The 20174-nt window shown below is 41.2% G+C and overlaps 1 protein-coding gene across 6 annotated transcripts in view; it reads right to left on the bottom strand.

Moving 5' to 3' along the window:
* Nucleotides 1–20174, bottom strand: part of RNF175 (ring finger protein 175) — a 66179-nt gene that overhangs the window by 10796 nt on the left and 35209 nt on the right. For all 6 annotated transcript variants that reach the window (XM_070768968.1, XM_070768967.1, XM_070768964.1 and 3 more), the window contains 3 exons: nucleotides 16909–17063; nucleotides 3672–3779; nucleotides 185–305 (listed from right to left, as the gene is read on the bottom strand). In XM_070768968.1, coding sequence (XP_070625069.1) covers nucleotides 185–305; nucleotides 3672–3779; nucleotides 16909–17063 — 384 coding nt within the window. The remainder of the gene's footprint in view (nucleotides 1–184; nucleotides 306–3671; nucleotides 3780–16908; nucleotides 17064–20174) is intronic.

Raw genomic sequence — 20174 nt, 5'->3', positions numbered from 1 at the left:
TGTTGGCAATTGGAGTATGCTAGATATGGTTACTTCCAGATAATTTGACACCCGGAGAATCCAAGGAGCAGTTGGGCTGATAGAACCAAAAAACACCTATTTCTGAAAATGGTCACAAATGTGTAAGATGAGACCATTTTTCTACATACCAAAAATGATTTCAAAGAATGAAAGCAACGCTTACCCCTAGAGTAGAAGCCATGTAGTCCGAACAGATCTCTGCGAAGTCTCTCCCCATTACTCCATAGTAGAGGCCATAGAACAAGGACACGATGCCAAAATCCATGGAATCTCTAGCTTTGATTCTATTGAAAACAACAGCCAAGGGAAGTAAGAATGGGCATCTTGTGGTGGTGGGCGGGGGGGGGGGGTTGGTCTCGGGAAGGACTGCAGCTTGGAAAGTATTTCTTGCCATGGTATCTAACAGAACCTTGAGTGTATTTTCCTTCATTTATTTGTTTAGTGTTTCTTTTTTTTAAGTGAATTTAAAATTCTCTCCATTCCTTTACGTTTTACCACTCAAGGCTAAGTGGACGAAATAATTCTTGAAAGAGTGTTTAACGTCTTCTTTGGACTGCAGTGCTGAGACAAGCCAACTCTAACCAGAGGTTCTCAAGCTTGGCTGTCGGTGGGAAAACCTGGGCAGCTTGTAAAAAACCTCCATCTGCAGGCTGCACCCTGGGCCAATTACATTAGCTCTCTGGAGGTGGAGCCCATGCAGCAATATTTTTGGAGGCTCTCCAGACAAGGATGATTGCAGTGGGGAGCTAACATGAGGAACCTCTTTAATAGTCCAATGGTTCTCAGCCCTAACTGTATGTTAGGATTACCTGGGGGAGATTTTAAGGATATACTAATACACTATCTTCTAGGGCTCTAATTTAAGTGGCTTGGGGTGGGGTCTGGACAGTAGCTAGGGCTGAGAAGTTTGATTCCTGTGATCAAACTTAGATTTTACAGAATGCTTTCAAATACTTAATCTTACCTAAAAATATTGGAGATAGACATCATTAGCCATACTTTGGTTTGAAAAATGGGGACTTAGGAAAAATGATTGCTTAACCTGACAACTGGTACAGGGATTAAGCTCACATTTTGATGTCATTTGTTACTATGCCATAGTGCCATGTATTAATAAAAAAATTTTATTTTGCAAGTTGGATATTTCAAATACACTAGGATTCTCTACAACAACTCCTATTTCTTTTTTTTAAAATTTATTTTTAATTGGAGGATAATTGCTTTACAATGTTGTGTTGGTTTCTGTCATGTAACAAACGTGAATCAGCCCCTTCCCCACCCCCGCCCACTGCCTTCTTTTTTTTTTTTTTTAATTTATCTGGCTAATATTCTGGCTTGACTAATCTCTCCCTCGAGCAACTGGCAGCCACAGGTCTTGGGTCCCGTGCACCCCGACTCTGGTGGCTGAGTTGCTGACGCTGGCACCAGTCAAGTTTGCGACCCACTGCCTTCTTTTTCTAAAGGTAAAGGTTTCTTTAAAAAGTGAATGATTAGCTCCTGATGTAATATCTGGATCTTAATGATCACACTTTCGATTTGCTCCCTCTGCAAGAGTCACTAATACTAGCAATGGAAGTTGGGGATCTGCCTGAGGCAGGAAGGAAGTGGAGAGAGGAGAGGAGGTGGGGGTCTGTCTCTCTCTGGAACCCTCTACTGGTGGTTTCTGTGCTCTGTTAACTTGAGGAGGGAATGGTACAGCTGTGCAGACCTGGAGGGCAGAGGTCTTTGGTGTTGTGAACTGGGCATTCCAACACAGTGGGCAGCTTCATCCTTCCAAACTGGGGCAGTGACGAAGAATGAAGATGACCTTTCCTCTATGCCCAGGGGAGCATGGATTTATAGTCTAATTGATAAAAAGTGTAGCAACAAACTTGTAGTTCCAGAGAAAAGAATCTCAATACAATTGTGTTCAACGACAATTAGTAGTGAAAAAAATAGTTCCTTCCCATCTGAGGGCTTCTCTGGTGGTTCAGCTGGTAAAGAAATCACCTGCAATGTGGGAGACCTGGGTTCCCTAACCCCTGGGTTGGGAAGGTCCCTTGGAGAAGCTACCCACTCCAGTATTCTGGCTTGGAGAATTCCATGGATAGAGGAGCCTGGCAGCCTCCATACAGTCCATGGGTTTGCAAAGTCAGACACAACTGAACGATTCTCACTTCATTTCCCATCTGAAGGGTTAGGTTCTTCATACACCTCATTATAGGAGAATTCCTGGATAAGGATCTTAAAATCATACAGATAATATTTTGGGGATAACTACAGTCCCAAGTGACTTCATAAAAGTAAAAAAATATTTTACACACATTAAAATAATATAGACAGTATGCTGCAAGAATAATTCAATGTCTTTCTATAGCTTAAACAAACAATAATAGATCTGTACAGCTGTATTCTATCCCTTTCTTCCTAGGGAATGGTAGGAGTTCCCTCTCTGAAAATTGCATGAAATATTTATGAAATCAGATTGTTGTGTTGCCACAGGAAGAGCCCTTCCCCCCAGGGCTGGGTCTCCATCAAGTTTCCTTCCTTGTTTTATGACTTATGGGTAGCTAACTTCTGCCTTTCAAATTTCTAAGGTTCCAGAGATTCAGAGTAATTTTTTTTTGGTCACGTGGCCTGTGGGATCTTAGTTCACTGACCAGAGATCGAACCTGCACCCCCAGTTGGAGTCCCAACCACAGGACCACCAAGGAGGTCCCAGAGTTAGAGGAATTTTGATGTGAGACGTATTCCAGGGATTTTCATTTGAGTGGTTTTCCACAGCTGGTATGTCCACCATCCACAGTGGTATGTCTCACACTTCCTTTCCAACACACAGGTTGATTACAGCTCTGCCCCTGAGAACCTCACTCACAGCACATCTCAGCAGCCATCTTCCCAGTGGAAACATGATTCTGAGTCATGGATATTATTATCCCAACTTCCTTTATTTCTCCCTAGACTTTGTTGCCCCATTACCTCTTCACTTCTCTTTCACTAAGTACTCAGTTTCCTCTTTTACTAAATGCCTCCAGCAGAAGAGATTTAGAGCAGAAACAAAATTCTAGAGCAGTGCTGTCCAATGGAAATACAGATTGGACATAATTAAAAATTTTCTTATAGCCACAAATAAAAGGTAAAAAGAAACAGATCAAATAATTTCACTAAAACATCCAGAGTACTGTCATCTCATGTAATCACAAAATGATTTTCTTATACGATCTTTGAAACTCAATGTGTATTTTAGACTTACAGCACCTCTTATTTCATATTTTACATGCTCAGTATTTACATGGGTTGGCAGCTACTGTGTTGGATAGCATAGCTTTAGGGGTTTAAAGAAGAAAGATATATAGAGGGATATGAGACTTAAGAATTTTGTAGAAGGGAACTTTTTAGCTCAATAAAAATTGCTCTAACAAATATAGGCCAACTTTTAATGACGATGTCTTTAAAGCTTATAATTTTTTAAAAACTTTGAAATCTGAGTGTTATTTTCCTTTTACTAAGTGTCCCCCAGTGGCATCTATGATACCAATGATAGCACTATAAACAGTGCGTCCCTGGAAAACTGCAGGGCCAAATGTGGCTTCCAGACACTGAGAACTTGACCAGGTTAATGCTACAAGTAAGTGCTTAGAGACATCAATATCTTAATTGGAGATACTTACCTGAAAAATAAATGGAATCCACACATTGTAAATATGATAGCCAAATAACCCACAACACCAAATGCATAGCTGAGTTTGTAGATTAGAAGAAACCATTTGTAAACCAATCTGTGGAGTGAAAAATGGGGAGACGCACCAAACATGATATATTAGAAAATATTTTCTCTTTTTCAAACATTGTTATAAGTCAGTTTTTAGTTTCTAAAATTCTGTTCATTTTACAATACACAGAACATGAATATATCATATCAGCTAAACTCCATGATAATCTAGAGTTTTAATATACTACCAACAAGCAATATATAGACAGTACTATCATGCAGGTGTGTTTCTATGTATATATCCGTATATAAATTCATTGTGACTTACGCCCTCATGTAAAGGTGACCTTCGGGACTGGTTATTCTACATGGGGCCCTGTCGACCTCCCTCTCTTCTTTTCTCATTTGACCCTATATTGGCTTACAGTGGCTTTGGCAGGAGTCTTTGGAGGCAAGCGAGTGATGCGAGATGTCCTCCCCGGAGCCTCTCGCTTCCCGCCCGCGCTGCCCCTGCCCTCGCGCGGCCTCACTCACGCGGCCCTCGCGCAGCCCTGGAGCAGGAGCCCTGCGCATTGTTTTCTGTGCTACGTGGACGGGCCCTGTGTCCGTCCCACACTCACCATGGTGGCTTTCAGAGCTTTCCCCCTTCCCACAGGGTCCACATGGAGAAGCGAGAGGGTGGGGATGCAGGGCAAGGATGGAGCGGATGTGGAAGGAGCCGTGGACCTGGCTGCTTCCCCTGCTGCCCGCAGTAAAAGCTCTTAGGAAAACCGCCCGAAGGGCCGCATGGCTGCTTCCTGCCTGAGAGAGCCTGGGCTGGGGCTGGGGCGCGGCTCCATTCCTGGTTCGGTACAAGGGCCCTGCCTGTCAGAACACACAGGGGCTGGAAGGAGGTGGGCTGGGGGCCCGGAGCAGCAAAGGGGGTGCTGGCACACTGCACACGAGCATAGGGCTCCCCGTTTGCCCTCAGCCCTTTCCCGCCTCCTTCTCTGGAACCCCTCTCCTGCATTTCTCCCCAAACTTCATTCAGAATCTCCCTCTGGAGACAGGGCCCCATGCTTTCGCCTCTGACCCCTGGCACCCTGTCCCCAGATCTCACCTTCCCTGGCTTCCTCCCTGTTGGAGCCATTGCCGCAAATGCTTATGTTCTATATTATTACTGATGCAATGTTTCAGCGTTCTTTTATTTACTTATTAAAATTTTTATTGAAGTATAGTTGACTTATGACTTTATATTACTTTCAGGTGTACAGCATAGTGATTTGATATTTCTATGTATTACGAAATCACCTCCACTAGGAATCTAGTTACCACCTATTACCATACAGTTATTATGATTTTACCAACTATACAGGCAGACCTAGCTTTATTACACTTTGCAAACACTGCATTGTTGTTATTGAACAGAAGGTCTGTGTTAACCCTTTGTTGAGCAGGTCTGTAGGCACCACTTTTCCAACAGCATGTACTCACTTTGTGTCTCTGTGCCCCATTTTGGTAATTCTTACAAGATTTCAAACTTTTACATTATTATCATATTTGTTTTGGTGATCTGTGATCAGTGATCTTTGGTGTTACTGTTATAATTGTTTTGGGGCACCACAAACCACACACATGTAACATGGCAAACTCAACTGATAAAAGTAGTGTGTTTTGACTTGACTGCTTGGTCTTCCCCCCACCTTTCTCCTTCTTCTCAGGCCTCCCTATTCCCTGGGACACAACGAGATTGAAATCAGGCCGATTAATAATCCTACAATGGCCCCATTGCTCAAGTGAAAGGAAGAGTTGCATATCTGTCACTTTAAATCAAAAGCTAGAAATGATTAAGCTTAGTGAGGAAGGCATGTCAAAAGCAGAAATTGGCTGAAAGCTTAGGCCTCTTGCATCAGTGAGCCAAGTTACGGATGCAAAGGAGAAGTGCTTGAAGGAAGTGCAAAGTGCTGCTCCAGGGAATGTACAAATGAAAGTGAGACAGCTTTACTGCTGATATGGAGAAAGTTCTAGTGGTCTGGATAGATCAAACCAGCCACAACATTCATTCTCTTAAGCCAAAGCCTAATCCAGAGCAAGGCCCTGCTGCTGCTGCTGCTGATGCACTGCTTCAGTCGTGTCCGACTCTGTGCGACCCCACAGACGGCAGCCCACCAGGCTCCCCTGTCCCTGGGATTCCTAACTCTCTTCAATTCCCTGAAGGCTGAGAGGTGAGGAAGCTGCAGAAGAAAAGTCTGAAACTAGCAGAGGTTGGGTCATGAGATATGTCAGGAAAGACCCTGTCTCCGTAATAAGAGTGCAAGGTGAAGCAGCCAGTGCCGATGTAGAAGCAGCAGAAAATTACCCAGAAGATCTAGCTAAGACAATTAACGATGGTGGCAACAGTAAATAGAGGCTTCTCTAGTGGCTCTGCGGCAAAGAATCCACCTGCCAAGCAGGAGACATGGGTTGGGTCCCTGGGTTAGGAACATCCCCTGGAGAAGGAAATGGGAATCCCCTCCAGTATTCTTGTCTGGGAAATCCCATGGACAGAGGAGCCTGGTGGGCTATAGTCCATGGGGTCGCAAAAAGTCAGAAATGACTTAGTGACTAAACAACAGATTTTCAACATAGACAAAACAGCCTTCTATTGGAAGATGCCATCTAGGACTTTCATACTTAGGAGAAGACAATGCCTGGCTTCAAAGCTTCAAATGACAGGCTGACTCTCTTGTTAGGGTCTTATGTAGCTGGTGACTTTCAGTAGAAGCCTAAGATTTGAAAATCTTAGGGTCCTGAAGAATTATGCTCAGTCTACTCTGCTTTTGCTGTATAAATGCAATAGCAAAGCCTCGCTAGCAGCACATCTGTTTGCAGCATGTTTACTGAATACTTACTAACCCCCAGGGAAAAGATTCATACTATTGCTGCTCACTGACAATGCACCTGGTCATTCAAGAACTCTGGTGGGGATGTACAGTGAGATTAATGCTTTTATGCCCGTAACACAACATCCATTCTTCAGCCCATGAATCAAGGACCGATTTTGAATTTCAATTCTTATTAGTTAAGAAGTACATTTCATAAGGCTACAGCTGTCATAAATAGTGATTCCTCTGACGGATCTGGTCAAAGTAAATAAAAAGCCTTCGGGGAAGGATTCACCATTCTAGATGCCATTAAGAACACTTGTGGTTCATGGGAAGAGGTCAGAATATCAACATTGACAGGAGTTTGGAAGAAGTTGATTCTATCCCTTGTGAATGACTTGGAGGAATTTAAGCCTTCAGTGGAGGAAGGAGTTGCAGATGTGGTGGTTAGCAAGGCAGCTAGAATTCAAAGTGGAGCCTGAAGAACTGCTGCAGTCTCATGAGGAAACAAACGAGGAGTTGCTTCTTATGGATAAGTAAAGGAAGTAGTTTCTTGGGATGGGATCTACTCCTGGTGAAGATGCTGTGAAGCCTGCTGAAATAACAAAGGGTTTAGAGTATTACATAAACTTAGTTGCTAAATAAACAGCAGGGTGTCTGAAGACCGACTCCAATTTTGAAAGGAGTTCTATGTGGGTAAAATGCTATCAAACAGCACCACATTGTACAGAGAAATCGTCATGAAAGAGTCAATCAATGCAGCAGACTTCACTGTCTTATTAGAAGAAATTGCCACAGCCAACCCGACCTTCAGCGATCACCAATCTGGTCAGCAGCCACCAACTTGGAGGCGAGACCTTCCACCAGGAATAAGATTACAACTCCTTGAAGGCTCAGGTGATGGTAGGCATTTTTTAACAATAGAGATTTAAAAATAAAGAAATGCACATCATTTTTTGGATATAATTCTGTCACACACTTAATAGTGTAGTATAAACATACGTAGTGTAAACTTTTATATGTACTGGGAAGCCAAAAAACTTGTGACTTGCTCTGCTGTGATAGTCACTTTATTGCAGTGCTCTGGAATCTGACCCAAAAGGTATGCCTACATATTACGTCCCTGAAACTTCCTTGTTTTGTAACTTGATGTTTGTGCTTCTTAATCCCTTTCACCTATTTCATTCCCCTACTCCCTTCCCCTGTGGCAACATCTATTTTATTCTCTGTATCTATGACTCTGTTTCTGTTTTGTTATGTTTGTTCATTTGTTTTTATTTTTTTTATATTCCACATGTAAGTGGTATATGATATTTGTCTTTGTCTGCCTTCTAAACTTAGCATAACCTTCTAGGTCCATCCATGTTCTCAAAATATGCAAACTTTGGTCCTTTCAATGGCTAAGTAATATTCCATTTTACATGTTTACTCCCTCTTCTTTATCCATTAATCTGTTAAGGAACATGCTGCCATATTTTGGCTATTGTAAATAATGCTGCAATGAACAGGGGGGTGCATACATGTTTTTAAGTTGGTGTTTTTACCCAAGCCATACCCCAGAGAAGAACTGCTGATGGTAAGGTAATCATATTTAAACATTGTTTTTTGTTGTTGTTGTTATTGCTGTTTTTTAGGAATCTCCACACTGTTTTCCATAGTGACTCCAACAATTTACCGTCCCATCCACAGGGCACAAGGGCTCCCTTTTCTTCACATTCTTGCCAACACTAATTATTTCTTGTCTTTTTGATAATCATGATTCTGACAGATGTGACATAATATTTTTTTGTGGTTTTGATTTCCATGTGATTTGATTTCCCCAGATGACTGATGAGCATCTTTTCATGAGCCTGTTGGCCATTTGTATGCCTTCTTTGGGAAAATGTCTATTCAGGTCCTTGGCCCATTTTTAAAATGAATTGTTTGGTTTTCTAATATAGAGTTGTATGAGTTCTTCATATATTTGGAGATAGACCCCTTATTGAACATATCATTTTCAAATATCTTCTCCCATTCAGTTGGTTACATTTTCATTTTTGTTGATGGTTTCTGCTGCCGTGTAAAAACTCTTTAGCTTGATGTGGTCCCATTTGTTTACTTTTGCTTTGGTTGCCCTTGCCTGAGAAGACAGATCAAAAAATATTGCAAAGACTGATGCCAAAGTGTGTCCTGACTATGTTATCTTCTAGGATTTTTATGGTTTCAGGTCTTACACTTAAGCCTTCAATCCATTTTGAGTTTATTTTTTGTATATAGTATAAGAAAATGGGGTCGTTTCATTCTTCTACACGTAGCTGTCTGGTTTTCCCAACACCATTTACTAAAGAGACTGTCTTTTCTTCATTGTATTTTCTTGCCTCCTTTATTGTAGATTAATTGATCACATTAGTGTGGGTTTATTTCTGCACTCTCTACTCTATTTCATCGATCTAAATGGCTGTTTCTGCCAGTACCATACTGTTTTGATTACTATAGCTTTGTAGTTTGGTTTAAAATCAGACAGTGTGATACCTCCAGCTCTGTTCTTTCTCAAGATTGTTTTAGCTATCTGGAGTCTTTGGTGGTTCCATACAAATTTTAGGATTATTTGTGAAGAATGCCATTGGTATTTTAATAAGGATTGCATTGAACCTGTGGATTGCCTTGGGTAGTATGGATTTTTAACAATATAAATTCTTCCAGTTCATAAGACCGGTATATCTTTCTATTTATTTGTGTCATCTTCAATTTATTTTATCATTGTCTTAGAATTTTCCAAGTACAGGTCTTTTACTTCCTTAGGTAGGTTATTCCTAAATATTTTATTCTTTTTGATGCTGTGATAAATGGGACTGTTTCCTTAATTTCTCTGTTTCATAGTTCATTGTTAGTATATGGAAATGCAACATGTTTCTTTGTATTCATTTTATACCCTGCAACTTCACCAAATTCATTAATGAGTTCTAGTAGTTTTCCAGTGGCATCTTTAGGATTTTCTGTGTACAGTACTATGTCATCTGCACACAGTGGTACTTTTACTTCTTCCTCTCCAACTTAGATTTATTTCTTTTTCTTCTCTGATTGCTGTGGCTAGGACTTCCAAAACCAAATTGAATAAAAGTGATGAGAGTGTATATCCTTGCTTTGTTCCTGATCTTAGAAGATAACGGTTCAGTTTTTCACTGTTTGAATATGAGGTTAACTGTGGGTTTGTCAGTGTTTATTATGTTGACGCATGTTCCCCCTATACCCACTTTGTTGAGAATTTTTATCATAAATGTATGTTAACTTTTCTCAAGTGCTTTTTCTGAACCCATTGAGATGATCATGTGATTTTTATCATTTGTTTAGTTAATGTTCTTTATCATGTTGATTGATTTGTGGATGTTGAACAGTCCTTGCATCCCTGGAGTAAATCCCACTTGATCATGTTGTATGATTTTCTTCAATGTATTGTTGAATTTGAATTCCTAATATTTTTTGAGGATATTTGCATCTATGATCATCAGGGATACTGACCTGTAATTTTTCTTTTTTGGTAGTGTTTTTGTTTGGTTTTGGTATCAGGGTAATACTAGCCTTATAGATTGAGTTTGAGAGTGCTCCCTTCTCTCTCTCTCTTTTTTTTTGAATAATTAGAAAAGTTTAAATGTTTGGTAGAATTCCCCATGAAGCCATCTTGTCCTGGATTTTTGTTTGTTGGAAGTTTTTTGATTATTGGAGAAGGAAATGGCAACCCACTCCAGTATTCTTGCCTGGAGAATCCCAGGGACAGAGGAGCCTAGTGGGCTGCTGTCTATGGGGTCGCACAGAGTCGGACCCCATAGACGGGGTTTGTTGAAATTTTTTGATTACTGATTCAATTTAATTACTAGTAATTGGTCTATTCAGATTCTCTATTTTATGTTGATTCAGTCTTGGAAGACCATATATTTCTAACTATTTATCCATTTCTTCCAGGTTGTCTAATTTGTTGGCATATAATTGTAGTAGTCTCTTATGATTGTATGTTTATGGTTGTAATTTCTCCTGTTTCATTTCTGATTTTATCTGGGCCTTCTCTTTTTCTTGATGAGACTGGCTAAAGATTCATTAATTTTGTCTCAAAGAAACAGCTCTTGGTTTTGTTGATCTCTTCTATCTTTAAAAGTCTCTATTGCATTCATTTTCTTTGCTTTTTTATTATTTCCACTCTTCTACTAACTTTGGGCTTTGCCTGTTCTTTTTTCTGGTTCCTTTATATTTAAATTTAAGTTGTTTATTTGAGATTTTCCTTGTTTCTTGAGGTATACCTGTATTGCTATAAACTTTCCTCTTAAAACTGATTGCTGCATCCCATAAGTTTTGGACCTTGTGATTCCACTTCCATTTGTCCTGAGGTGTCTTTTGATCTCCTTTTTTTTATTGCTTTATTTACCCATTGGTTGTTTAGTAGCACATTGTTTAGTATCTATATGTTTTTATTTTTTCCAGATTTCTTCCTGTAGTTGATTTCTATTGTCATACTATTATGATTAGAAAAGATACTTGATATGATGTTGATCTTCTTAATTTATTGACACTTGTTTGACATATGGCCTAGCATGTTATCTATCCTGGAGAATGTTCCATGTGCACTTGAAAAGAATTTGTATTCTGCAGTTTTTGGATGCAATTTGTATACACATCTATTAAGTTCATCTGATCTAATCACTTAAGGCCCATATTTCCTGACTGATTTTCTACCTGGGTGATCTATCTATTGAGATAAATGAAATATTAAAGTCCCCTGCTAATTCAGTATTGCTGTCAATCTCTCCCTTTATGTCTGTTAATATGTGCTATATGTATGTAGGTGCTCCTATCTTAGGTGCATAAATATCCCCAAATGTTATATTCTTTTCTTGGACTGACTCCTTTATCATTTTGTAGTCTTTGTCTTTTGTTTTAGTCTTTGTTTTAAAGTCTATCATTTCTGATGTAAATATTGGTATCCTAGCTTTCTTTCACTTTCCATTTAGAAGGAATGTATTTTCCATCTTTTCACTTTCAGTCCCTGTGTGTTTTTAGATCTGATGTGTATCTCTTGAAACTAGCATATAGATGGGTTTGAGTTTTTAATCTATTCAGTCACCGTATGTCCTCTGATTGAGTATTTAGTCTGTTTACATTTAAAGTTCTCATATATATATTTACTGCCATTTTGTGAATTGTTTTTTGGTCATTTTTATGGTTCCTTTCTCCTTCTTTTATTCTCTTCCCTTACAGTTTAGTGATTTTCTTTAGTGTTTGCTTAGAGTTCTTTTCACTTTATTTTTTTGGTATATCTATTGTGGGTTTTTGGTTTGTGGTTCATGAGCTTCATATATATGTTGCTGCTAAGTTGCTTCAGTCGTGTCCAACTCTGTGCGACCCCACTGATGGCAGCCCACCAGGCTCCCCTGACTCTGGGATTCTCCAGGCAAGAACACTGGAGTGGGCTGCCATTTCCTTCTCCAATGCATGAAAGTGAAAAGTGAAAGTGAAGACGCTCAGTCGTGTCCGACTCTTCGCAACCCCATGGACTGCAGCCCACCAGGCTCCTCCATCCATGGGATTTTCCAGGCAAGAGTACTGGAGTGGGGTGCCATTGCCTTCTCCGTCATATATATGGACCTGTGTATAAATGTATATATATATATATATATATGGATTTGTTTTGAACTGATGCTCACTTATTTGAATGCATTCTAAAAGTAGTACATTTCTACTCCTCTCCAGCCCATGTTTTATGGGTTTGACATCATATTTTATACCTTTTTGCTTTGTGTATCCCTTAACTATTTATTGTAGTTATAATTTATTTTACAGACTTTGTCCTTTCATATTCATACTAGTGATTGACCCACTGCCTTCACCAGTGGATTTACCTTTACCAGTGAGTGTTTTCCTTGATATATTTTCTTATTTCTAGTTATGGCTAGTTGTTCTCCACTTAAAGAAAACCCTTCAACATTTCTTGTGAAGCTGGTTTAATGGTGATGAACTCTTAGTTTTAGCTTATCTGGGAACCTCTTTACTTCTCCTTTGATTCTGAAGGAGAAATTACCTTGTTGGGAAGAGTATTCTTGTTTGCAACTAAAAAAAAAAATCCTTGTAGCACTTTAAATATATCCCGACACTCTCTTTTGGCTTGTAAAGTTTCTGCTGAAAAATCAATTTATAGCTTTAGGGGGGCTCCCTGGTATGTCACTCATTTTTCCTTGCTGTCTTCCAAATTTGCTCATTATCTTTAACTTTTGCCATTTTAATCATGGTTTGTGTTGACATGGATCACTTTGGGTTCATCATGCTTTGGATTCTCTGTGCTTCCTGGACCTATATATGTTTCCTTCCCCGGCTTAGGGAGTTTTTCTTCAAAGAAGTTTTCCGTCATTTTCTTTTTTTCTTTTCCTTTTCAGACTCCCATCATGTGAATGTTAGTATACTTGAGGTTGTCCCAGAGGTCCCTTAATGTATCCTCATTGAAAAAAGTTCTTTTTGTTGTTGTTCTGATTCATTGACTTTTACTGTCTTCCAGTTGCTGCAGGAAGGCGGACCCCTTCCAGGGCCCGAAACTGGGCTCTTGTCTAACACTTGGAAATGAATTGTCTGAGGAGACACATGTGCTGACAAAGCAAGAGATTTTACTGGGAAAGGGCACCCAGGGGGAGAGCAGGAGGGTAAGGGAACCCAGGAGAACTGCTCTGCCGCGTGTTGGTGGTGGCTTATTAGTTCCGTATTCCTTACCAGGATCTCCTGTCATAAAACAACTCATGCAAATGGTTACTATGGTACCTGGCCAGGGTGGGTGGTTTCAATCAGTGTGCTTCCCCTAACACAGTCACTGATCCATTCTTCTGTATCATCTAATCTGCTATTGATTCCCTCTAGTGTATTTTTTTTGTTTCAGTTATTATATCCTTCAGCTCTGATTGGTTCTTTTATATTTGCTAACTTATTTGTTGAAGTTCTCCCTCTGTTAATCCATTCTTCTGAGATTTCTGAGCATTTGTATGACCATCACTGAACTCTTTATCAGACAAATTGCTTATCTCTGCTTCATTATTTTTTTTTCCTGGAGTTTTATCTTGTTCTGTTCTTTTGAAAAAAAAAATTACTTTGTCTCCTCCTATTTGACTTTCTGTGTTTGTTTCTATGAATTAGGAGGCGTGGCTTTGGCACCAGCGTTGCTTTGTGAACTATGTTTCCGGGCAGCTTGGCAAGCTGGTTTGCACTGGAGTGGGCGTGGGCTGGGGATTTCCCAGGGTGTGCCTGGAACCAGTGTTCTTTAAAAAAATGCTGTGCTTCACCGAGTCCCAGTTAAAAGGGATCTTATGAAACATGATTTAAATGAGGATTTGTGACCTTGTCTGAGAAATGACTTGTCATTTACATTATTTCTATGGTGAAATGCTTTCTCTGCTTCAAGCAATTGACGTACCACCATTATCTAGACAGCATTTTCCTATAGGTGTAATCCTGTCCCATCAGGGAATTACCTGGAGCAGGAAACTCCCAGGGGCTGCAGAAGGTGTCTCCAAGGACTGTGAGGTTGTGTCACCTGTAACAGGGGCCAGAGAGGACTTGGGGGGTCTTCCTGCCACAGCGACTCCTTGGGCTGCTGGTCCTATGACTTGGTGCTGAGCACTGTGGATCACTGTTCAGTGCACGAGATAAAGGCAGAAGTTAATGCTGCCACAAATGGTGACGTGGGAAAAGTGGCTGCTCTAAGAGGATCTTCCCTCCACCCTCACAGCACCAGTTAGCGCCAGAGTGGGCTTCCTTCAACTCCACACATATTCTCTACCTCAAGGGTCCCTGCTCAAGGCTGTGCCAGCATTAGAGCTGTGTCTGCTTACTAACTGTTTGAACTGCAGGGTTTCTCTATGCAAAGCAGCCGGTTACCATAATTAAGCCGCAACATGCTCTTGGGGCAGGGGCTTTGCACTCCAGTAGTCTGTGGCTTGATTCTGGGCTCCCTGACTTACTGCCTGCGGGACTGTGGCCCCCTGCTTAGCTTTTCTTCCTACAATTTCTTCATTTATGAAGTGGGGGAGGGGGACAGGTAACACCAGCTCCTAAATCTGTCCTAAAGATTATGTGAAAAAATGTAGTCATATTTAAAAGAACTGACATGTTAAATGTTCAATATGTCATATCATTGTAATAGATGTGTTATGTTTTCCAAACCTACCCTTCCCTGTCCCCACTCAAATCTTCCTGTTTATTGGCAGTATGAGTTTGTAGAGCCCAGAACTCCCTTGCTATTCAAATTACACTGAAATAGATATGCCAGATTAGACACTGTGTTCGTGTCAGAGCAGCCTCCACAAAGGGAAGCTTGGCTTTGGGCTGGAATTGATGTGATCGGTCCCAGCTCTTTGTGGCTAACCTGTGGCCTGTGTTTGAGCCTGAATATTGCTTGACAGAAACCTGACTGTATTAGAGAGGAAACCCACTTCCCTTTCTCTGTTCTCTCTCCCACAGCAGGGCCTTGGTGTACTCTGGAGAGGAATAACCAGTTTTTAAACTGCATTGGTACTAGAGATGCCTCTTGGGTTTGCCCTCTGCACCATGCAAATCTGCTCTGACCAGCTTTCCTCACTTGTCATGAAGTCCTCCACTTCCAAATGGGACACAGTGAGACTCACCTATAATGTGATGAGTAAGCAAGCATCCATAAAGACCCTTAGGGCATACTATTTCTCAGGACCTGGAGCTCTTTTATCCAGACTACTTTTCTGGAAGGAATGGAGCCTTAATATGATACTCCCATTGTCTCTTAAAATGTTAGTGGAGCATCTTGGCTCTCAGACTGTGCCAAGGCTAGGAGCTGAGGGGCAGGAAGAAGCTGGAGGAGGAGCAGCGGAGGGCAGGGGGCTCTGGTCATCTGAGATATAGGAGCAATGAAGCGTCAGGAGGTGTTGTAGGTGTTTTAGGCATAGGAGTTCCTCTTCACGGGCAGAGAAATAGCTCAGTGTTTAGCTCAGGGAATTCATTAAACAGTAGAAAAATGACGCTTTCTCACTGAAACAAAATGTGAATTGCATTCAGGAGATGAAAACAAGTACATTTCAATTCATCCAAAACATAGATCTCTTTCACAAGTCTTAAACAATTTATAAAGTATATAGCGTTTTGTAAGAAGGAGAAAGGGTACGGTATGCTCATTTGCTGATGGGTAAGCCAGGCCCGACAAAGGCTGTGTAAAGCCCTCAACTGGCCAGCTTAGAAGGTTTCTTAATATCACCCTAAAGCTGTTCCCTAAGTGGGATTAAACTAAAATACGCATAAACCTGAAATTCATTTACTTGAACGTCAGCTTTCATCATTACATTTATTTATCTGGTTTCTCTCACTGAATATATTTTCCTTCTCCAAAGCAGAAGTAAAAGTTGATATCTGCCTTTCCCACTTCTCTAGAGGATTACAAATAAGCATGCGAATGGCTAAATAATCATAAAAATATTTCATGGATACTTCTGACTTATTCTCCAACACAGATCAAAATCTGACATTGTCTTATTGCCATTGAACACTACACATTTTCTCTTTATCTCAGCAGTTTTATCTGAATTGGATTCAGATCTTGTCTACAGAACACAGAGAGCAAGAACTTGTGGACACATTATGAGACTATAAACCCTTTGGAAAGATTAGTGAATGATCCGATGGAATTATATACATTTCCAGAGGTTGGCAGTGGTAACTAAAGTGAGTGCTGGAATATTAAAGCCTCATTTGTTATGTGAGTAATAGCTTGTCTGTTGCTTATGATTTATCAGATGTGAAATACATACATAGCTGTTGGAAGTACAAACTTCTAACTCTTACTTTATGATAAAATGTCTGTGACCTGACTTAGCATAGAACCCTATAAAACGCTGAACTAAAAATCAACATGCAAATAGTGCTCTAGAAAATTTAAACAACGGTTTCACTTCTCTTCCTCCTGGCTTTTACTAGCTATTGTCTAAAACAATAAAATTTACAGGCATGTCTGAATCCCCATTAAATATGAATGTGAACACACAACAGTAGAGCAAGTCTCCAAACAGTTTTGCAACAAAGGGTCAAAGAGATATAATACCCTACTCCCCATCAGATCAGATCAGATCAGTTGCTCACTCGTGTCCGACTCTTTGCGACCCCATGAATCGCAGCACGCCAGGCCTCCCTGTCCATCACCATCTCCCGGAGTTTACTCAAACTCACGTGCATCAAGTCCGTGATGCCATCCAGCCACCTCATCCTCTGTCATCCCCTTTTCCTCCTGCCCCCAATCCCTCCCAGCATCGGAAAAAGGAAATTAAATATACTTTCTAATGGTTGAAATGAAGGGTGTGCTGAGGAAGGAATGAATGAAATACATACCGTGGTGTTCTCCCTGAGAGGGGTTTTCGGGTAGCTCTGAAGAGGATGTAGCTGGTAATAACTGAGAACATCCCCCACATAGACAGAAATCGCCACCAGTAAAGTTTTATCGTGAAATACAAAGGGACAACCCACATCTGCAACAGGGTCACCAGCTGTCAGAAAGATGAACAGAAAGTCTCCTTCAATGACTGAGGGCCAGACAGCATGTCTACTATTGACTCTGGGTTAGGGGTTGGGGGAGCCACCTTCACCACCCTGTCTGGGACATGGCACCTGGTTCACCACCCCACATGCAGAGCTCTGAAGGGCACAGTTATTTGAACATTCAGATGGGAAATAATCCAAAATATCCATCTTCCGTCACCTCCTGCAGATATTTCAGATGGAAGGAACTTTAGGCTGAAACAGCTCTGTGCTGTTGGACAATGCACTTTAGTCGTAAAGTTGGGGACCACAATGCCTGCCTTCCTGTGCTGATTCAAAGTGAAAGTGTTAGTTGCTTCGTTGTGTCTGACTCTGTGACTCCATGGACTGTAGTCCAGCAGGCTCCTGTGTCCATGGGGTTTTCCAAGCAAAAATACCCAAGTGGGCTGCCATTCCCTTCTCCAGGGGATCTTCCTGACCCAGGGATCGAACCTGGGGCTCCTGCACTGCAGGAAGATTCTCTACTTTCTGAGCCACCAGGGTGGGACACAAATGGCATCACAGCTGTAAGGGCTCTGGAAACATCCTGGGCTGCAGGGAGCAGGGGCTACAGTTACTCTCACGGCACATATGCACATGCACAGCGATGGCAAAGGAGGAGGTGGTGTCAGGGCATGTCGCGTCAGGGACCCGCCTGCCTTCCGTCCCAGCGCACTGTGTGGGGAAAACCCTTGCATCCTGACTGCGGGGTGATCTTGTCCCTGATCACTGGATCTGTAGACCACCATTTGCTTCTCGTCTTTTCTCTTCAGTTACTGGTGCCCTTTCCAGGCTGTTCCAGATGGGAATCAAACTCCTTCCTGTCCCTTCTATGTGTCACCCCTTTGTGGCCTGTGCCGCTGACCTGAGTCCCAGTAGCCTTCAGAAGGTCCCTTAAGTTGGCTGGCCTCAGTTCTGCATGGCAGGAAGCAGGACAGACTGAACTGATGGGCTGTGGGTCAATGACGTGATACAGTTACCACAGTGATATTTTTACTCTACAGATCAGGCCTAATGCCAGCTACTCACCTCCTGGTAAAAAGCAGATTGGTTGGAGAAGGGAAAGGCTACCCACTTCAGTATTCTGGCCTGGAGAATTCCATGGATGAAGTCCATGGGATGGCAAAGAGTCAGACGCGACTGAGCGACTTTCATTTTCACTGGAACAGTAGCAATAACCCTTGGTCTTTTATGTTTTAGAACATTCCACTAACTGCCTGTATTTGCTCAGCACTAATATATGAGGTGGACGGCAAAGATGATTGTCTCACGTGTGGAGTTAAATTGGTAATACTCTGTTCAGGAAGATTCTGAGCCTGAGTCCTGTCTGAGCAGTGAAGATCAATTAATTATAATAATGGTCAATTAATTATGTCTGCCAGGGATGTGGCAAGACTTGTCAGAGCATGCGTGTCACGTGTCTGTCATCTGAGTATAAAAAGACTAATGTTGTTTGCTTAATTTCTTCATCTTTGTGATTAAAAATAGGCGGCTTAGAAAAAAGTTTATGAGTATACTTTTGGGTCCTTTAATAAGAATTTTGTTACAATAGTCTCAAGGTCAATAATCAGAATTATTGATAGAACTTCAAGATGTAAATGAAATGCAGCCTTTCTTCTTTCCATGTCAAATAAGAAGACATTTTCCAGGCCTTTTATTCTTTTTAATTCTTCTTGAATGGGCTGGATCTGAAGTCTTCTTAGAGTTGCTCTAAATTTTCTTTCAAATTACATACAAGATGGTGGAGTAGAAGGACATGTGCTCATCTTCTCCTGTGAGAACTCGAAAACTGCAACTTGCTGCTAAACAACCATTGACAGGAAAATTTTGGATTCTTTTTTTGGATCCCACCAAAAAAAGATACACCACATCCAAGGGCAAAGGAGAAACCCCAGCAGGATGGTAGGATTGGCAAAATCGCATTTATAATAAAAACTCCAGCCTGCCAGACATGCTCAGAGGGCCCAAACAAAACCTTGTGCACGCCAGGACCCAGAGACCCCACAGAGACTGACCTGCTCAGCCTCTGGCTGAGGAGGCCTTACCAATAGCTGAGAAAATAAGAGAAGCAAAAGGCAAAGGAGAAAAGGAAAGATATATCCATCTGAATTCAGAGTTCCAAAGAATAGCAAGAAGAGATAAGAAACCTTTCCTAAGTAATCAATGCAAAGAAATAGAGGAAAACCATAGGATGGGAAAGACTAGAGATCTCTTCAAGAAAATTAGAGATACCAAGGGAACATTTCATGCAAAGATGGGCTCAATAAAGGACAGAAATGGTATGGACCTAACAGAAGCAGAAGATATTAATTAAGAAGAGGTGGCAAGAATACACAGATCTTCATGACCCAGATACCCATGATGGTGTGATCACCCACCTAGAGCCAGACATCCTGGAGTGCAAAGTCTGGTGGGCCTTAGAAAGCATCACTACAAACAAAGCTAGTGGAGGTGATGGAATTCCAGCTGAACTATTTCAAATCCTAAAAGATGATGCTGTTAAAGTGCTGCACTCAATATGCCAGCAAATTTGGACAACTCAGTAGTGGCCACAGGACTGGAAAATGTCAGTTTTCATTCCAATCTCAAAGAAAAGCAATACCGAAGAATGCTCAAACTACCGCACAATTGCACTCACCTCACATGCTAGCAAGCTAATTCTCAAAATTCTCCAAGCTAGGCTTCAACAGTACATGAACCAAAAACTTCCAGATGTTCAAGCTGGATTTAGAAAAGGCAGAGGAAGCAGAGATCAAATTGCCAACATCTGTTGGCAATAGAAAAACCAAGAGAATTTCAGAAAAACATCTACTTCTGCTTTATTGACTATGCCAAAGCCTTTGACTGTGTGGATCACGACAAAATGTGGAAAATTCTTCAAGAGATGGGAATACCAGACTGCCTTACCTGCCTCCTGAGAAATGTGTATGCAGGTCAAGAAGCAACAGTTACAACCAGACACGGAACAACAGACCGGTTCCAAATTGGGAAAGGAGTACAACAGGAATGTATATTGTCACCCTGCTTATTTAACTTATACACAGAGTACGTCATGAGAAACGCTGGGCTGGATGAAGCAC

Source organism: Bos indicus, chromosome 17 (assembly GCF_029378745.1).
Source record: "Bos indicus isolate NIAB-ARS_2022 breed Sahiwal x Tharparkar chromosome 17, NIAB-ARS_B.indTharparkar_mat_pri_1.0, whole genome shotgun sequence".
NCBI classification, from domain to species: domain Eukaryota; kingdom Metazoa; phylum Chordata; class Mammalia; order Artiodactyla; family Bovidae; genus Bos; species Bos indicus.
Note: the sequence above shows the minus strand (reverse complement) of the source record. Positions and strands in the feature narration are given on the sequence as shown.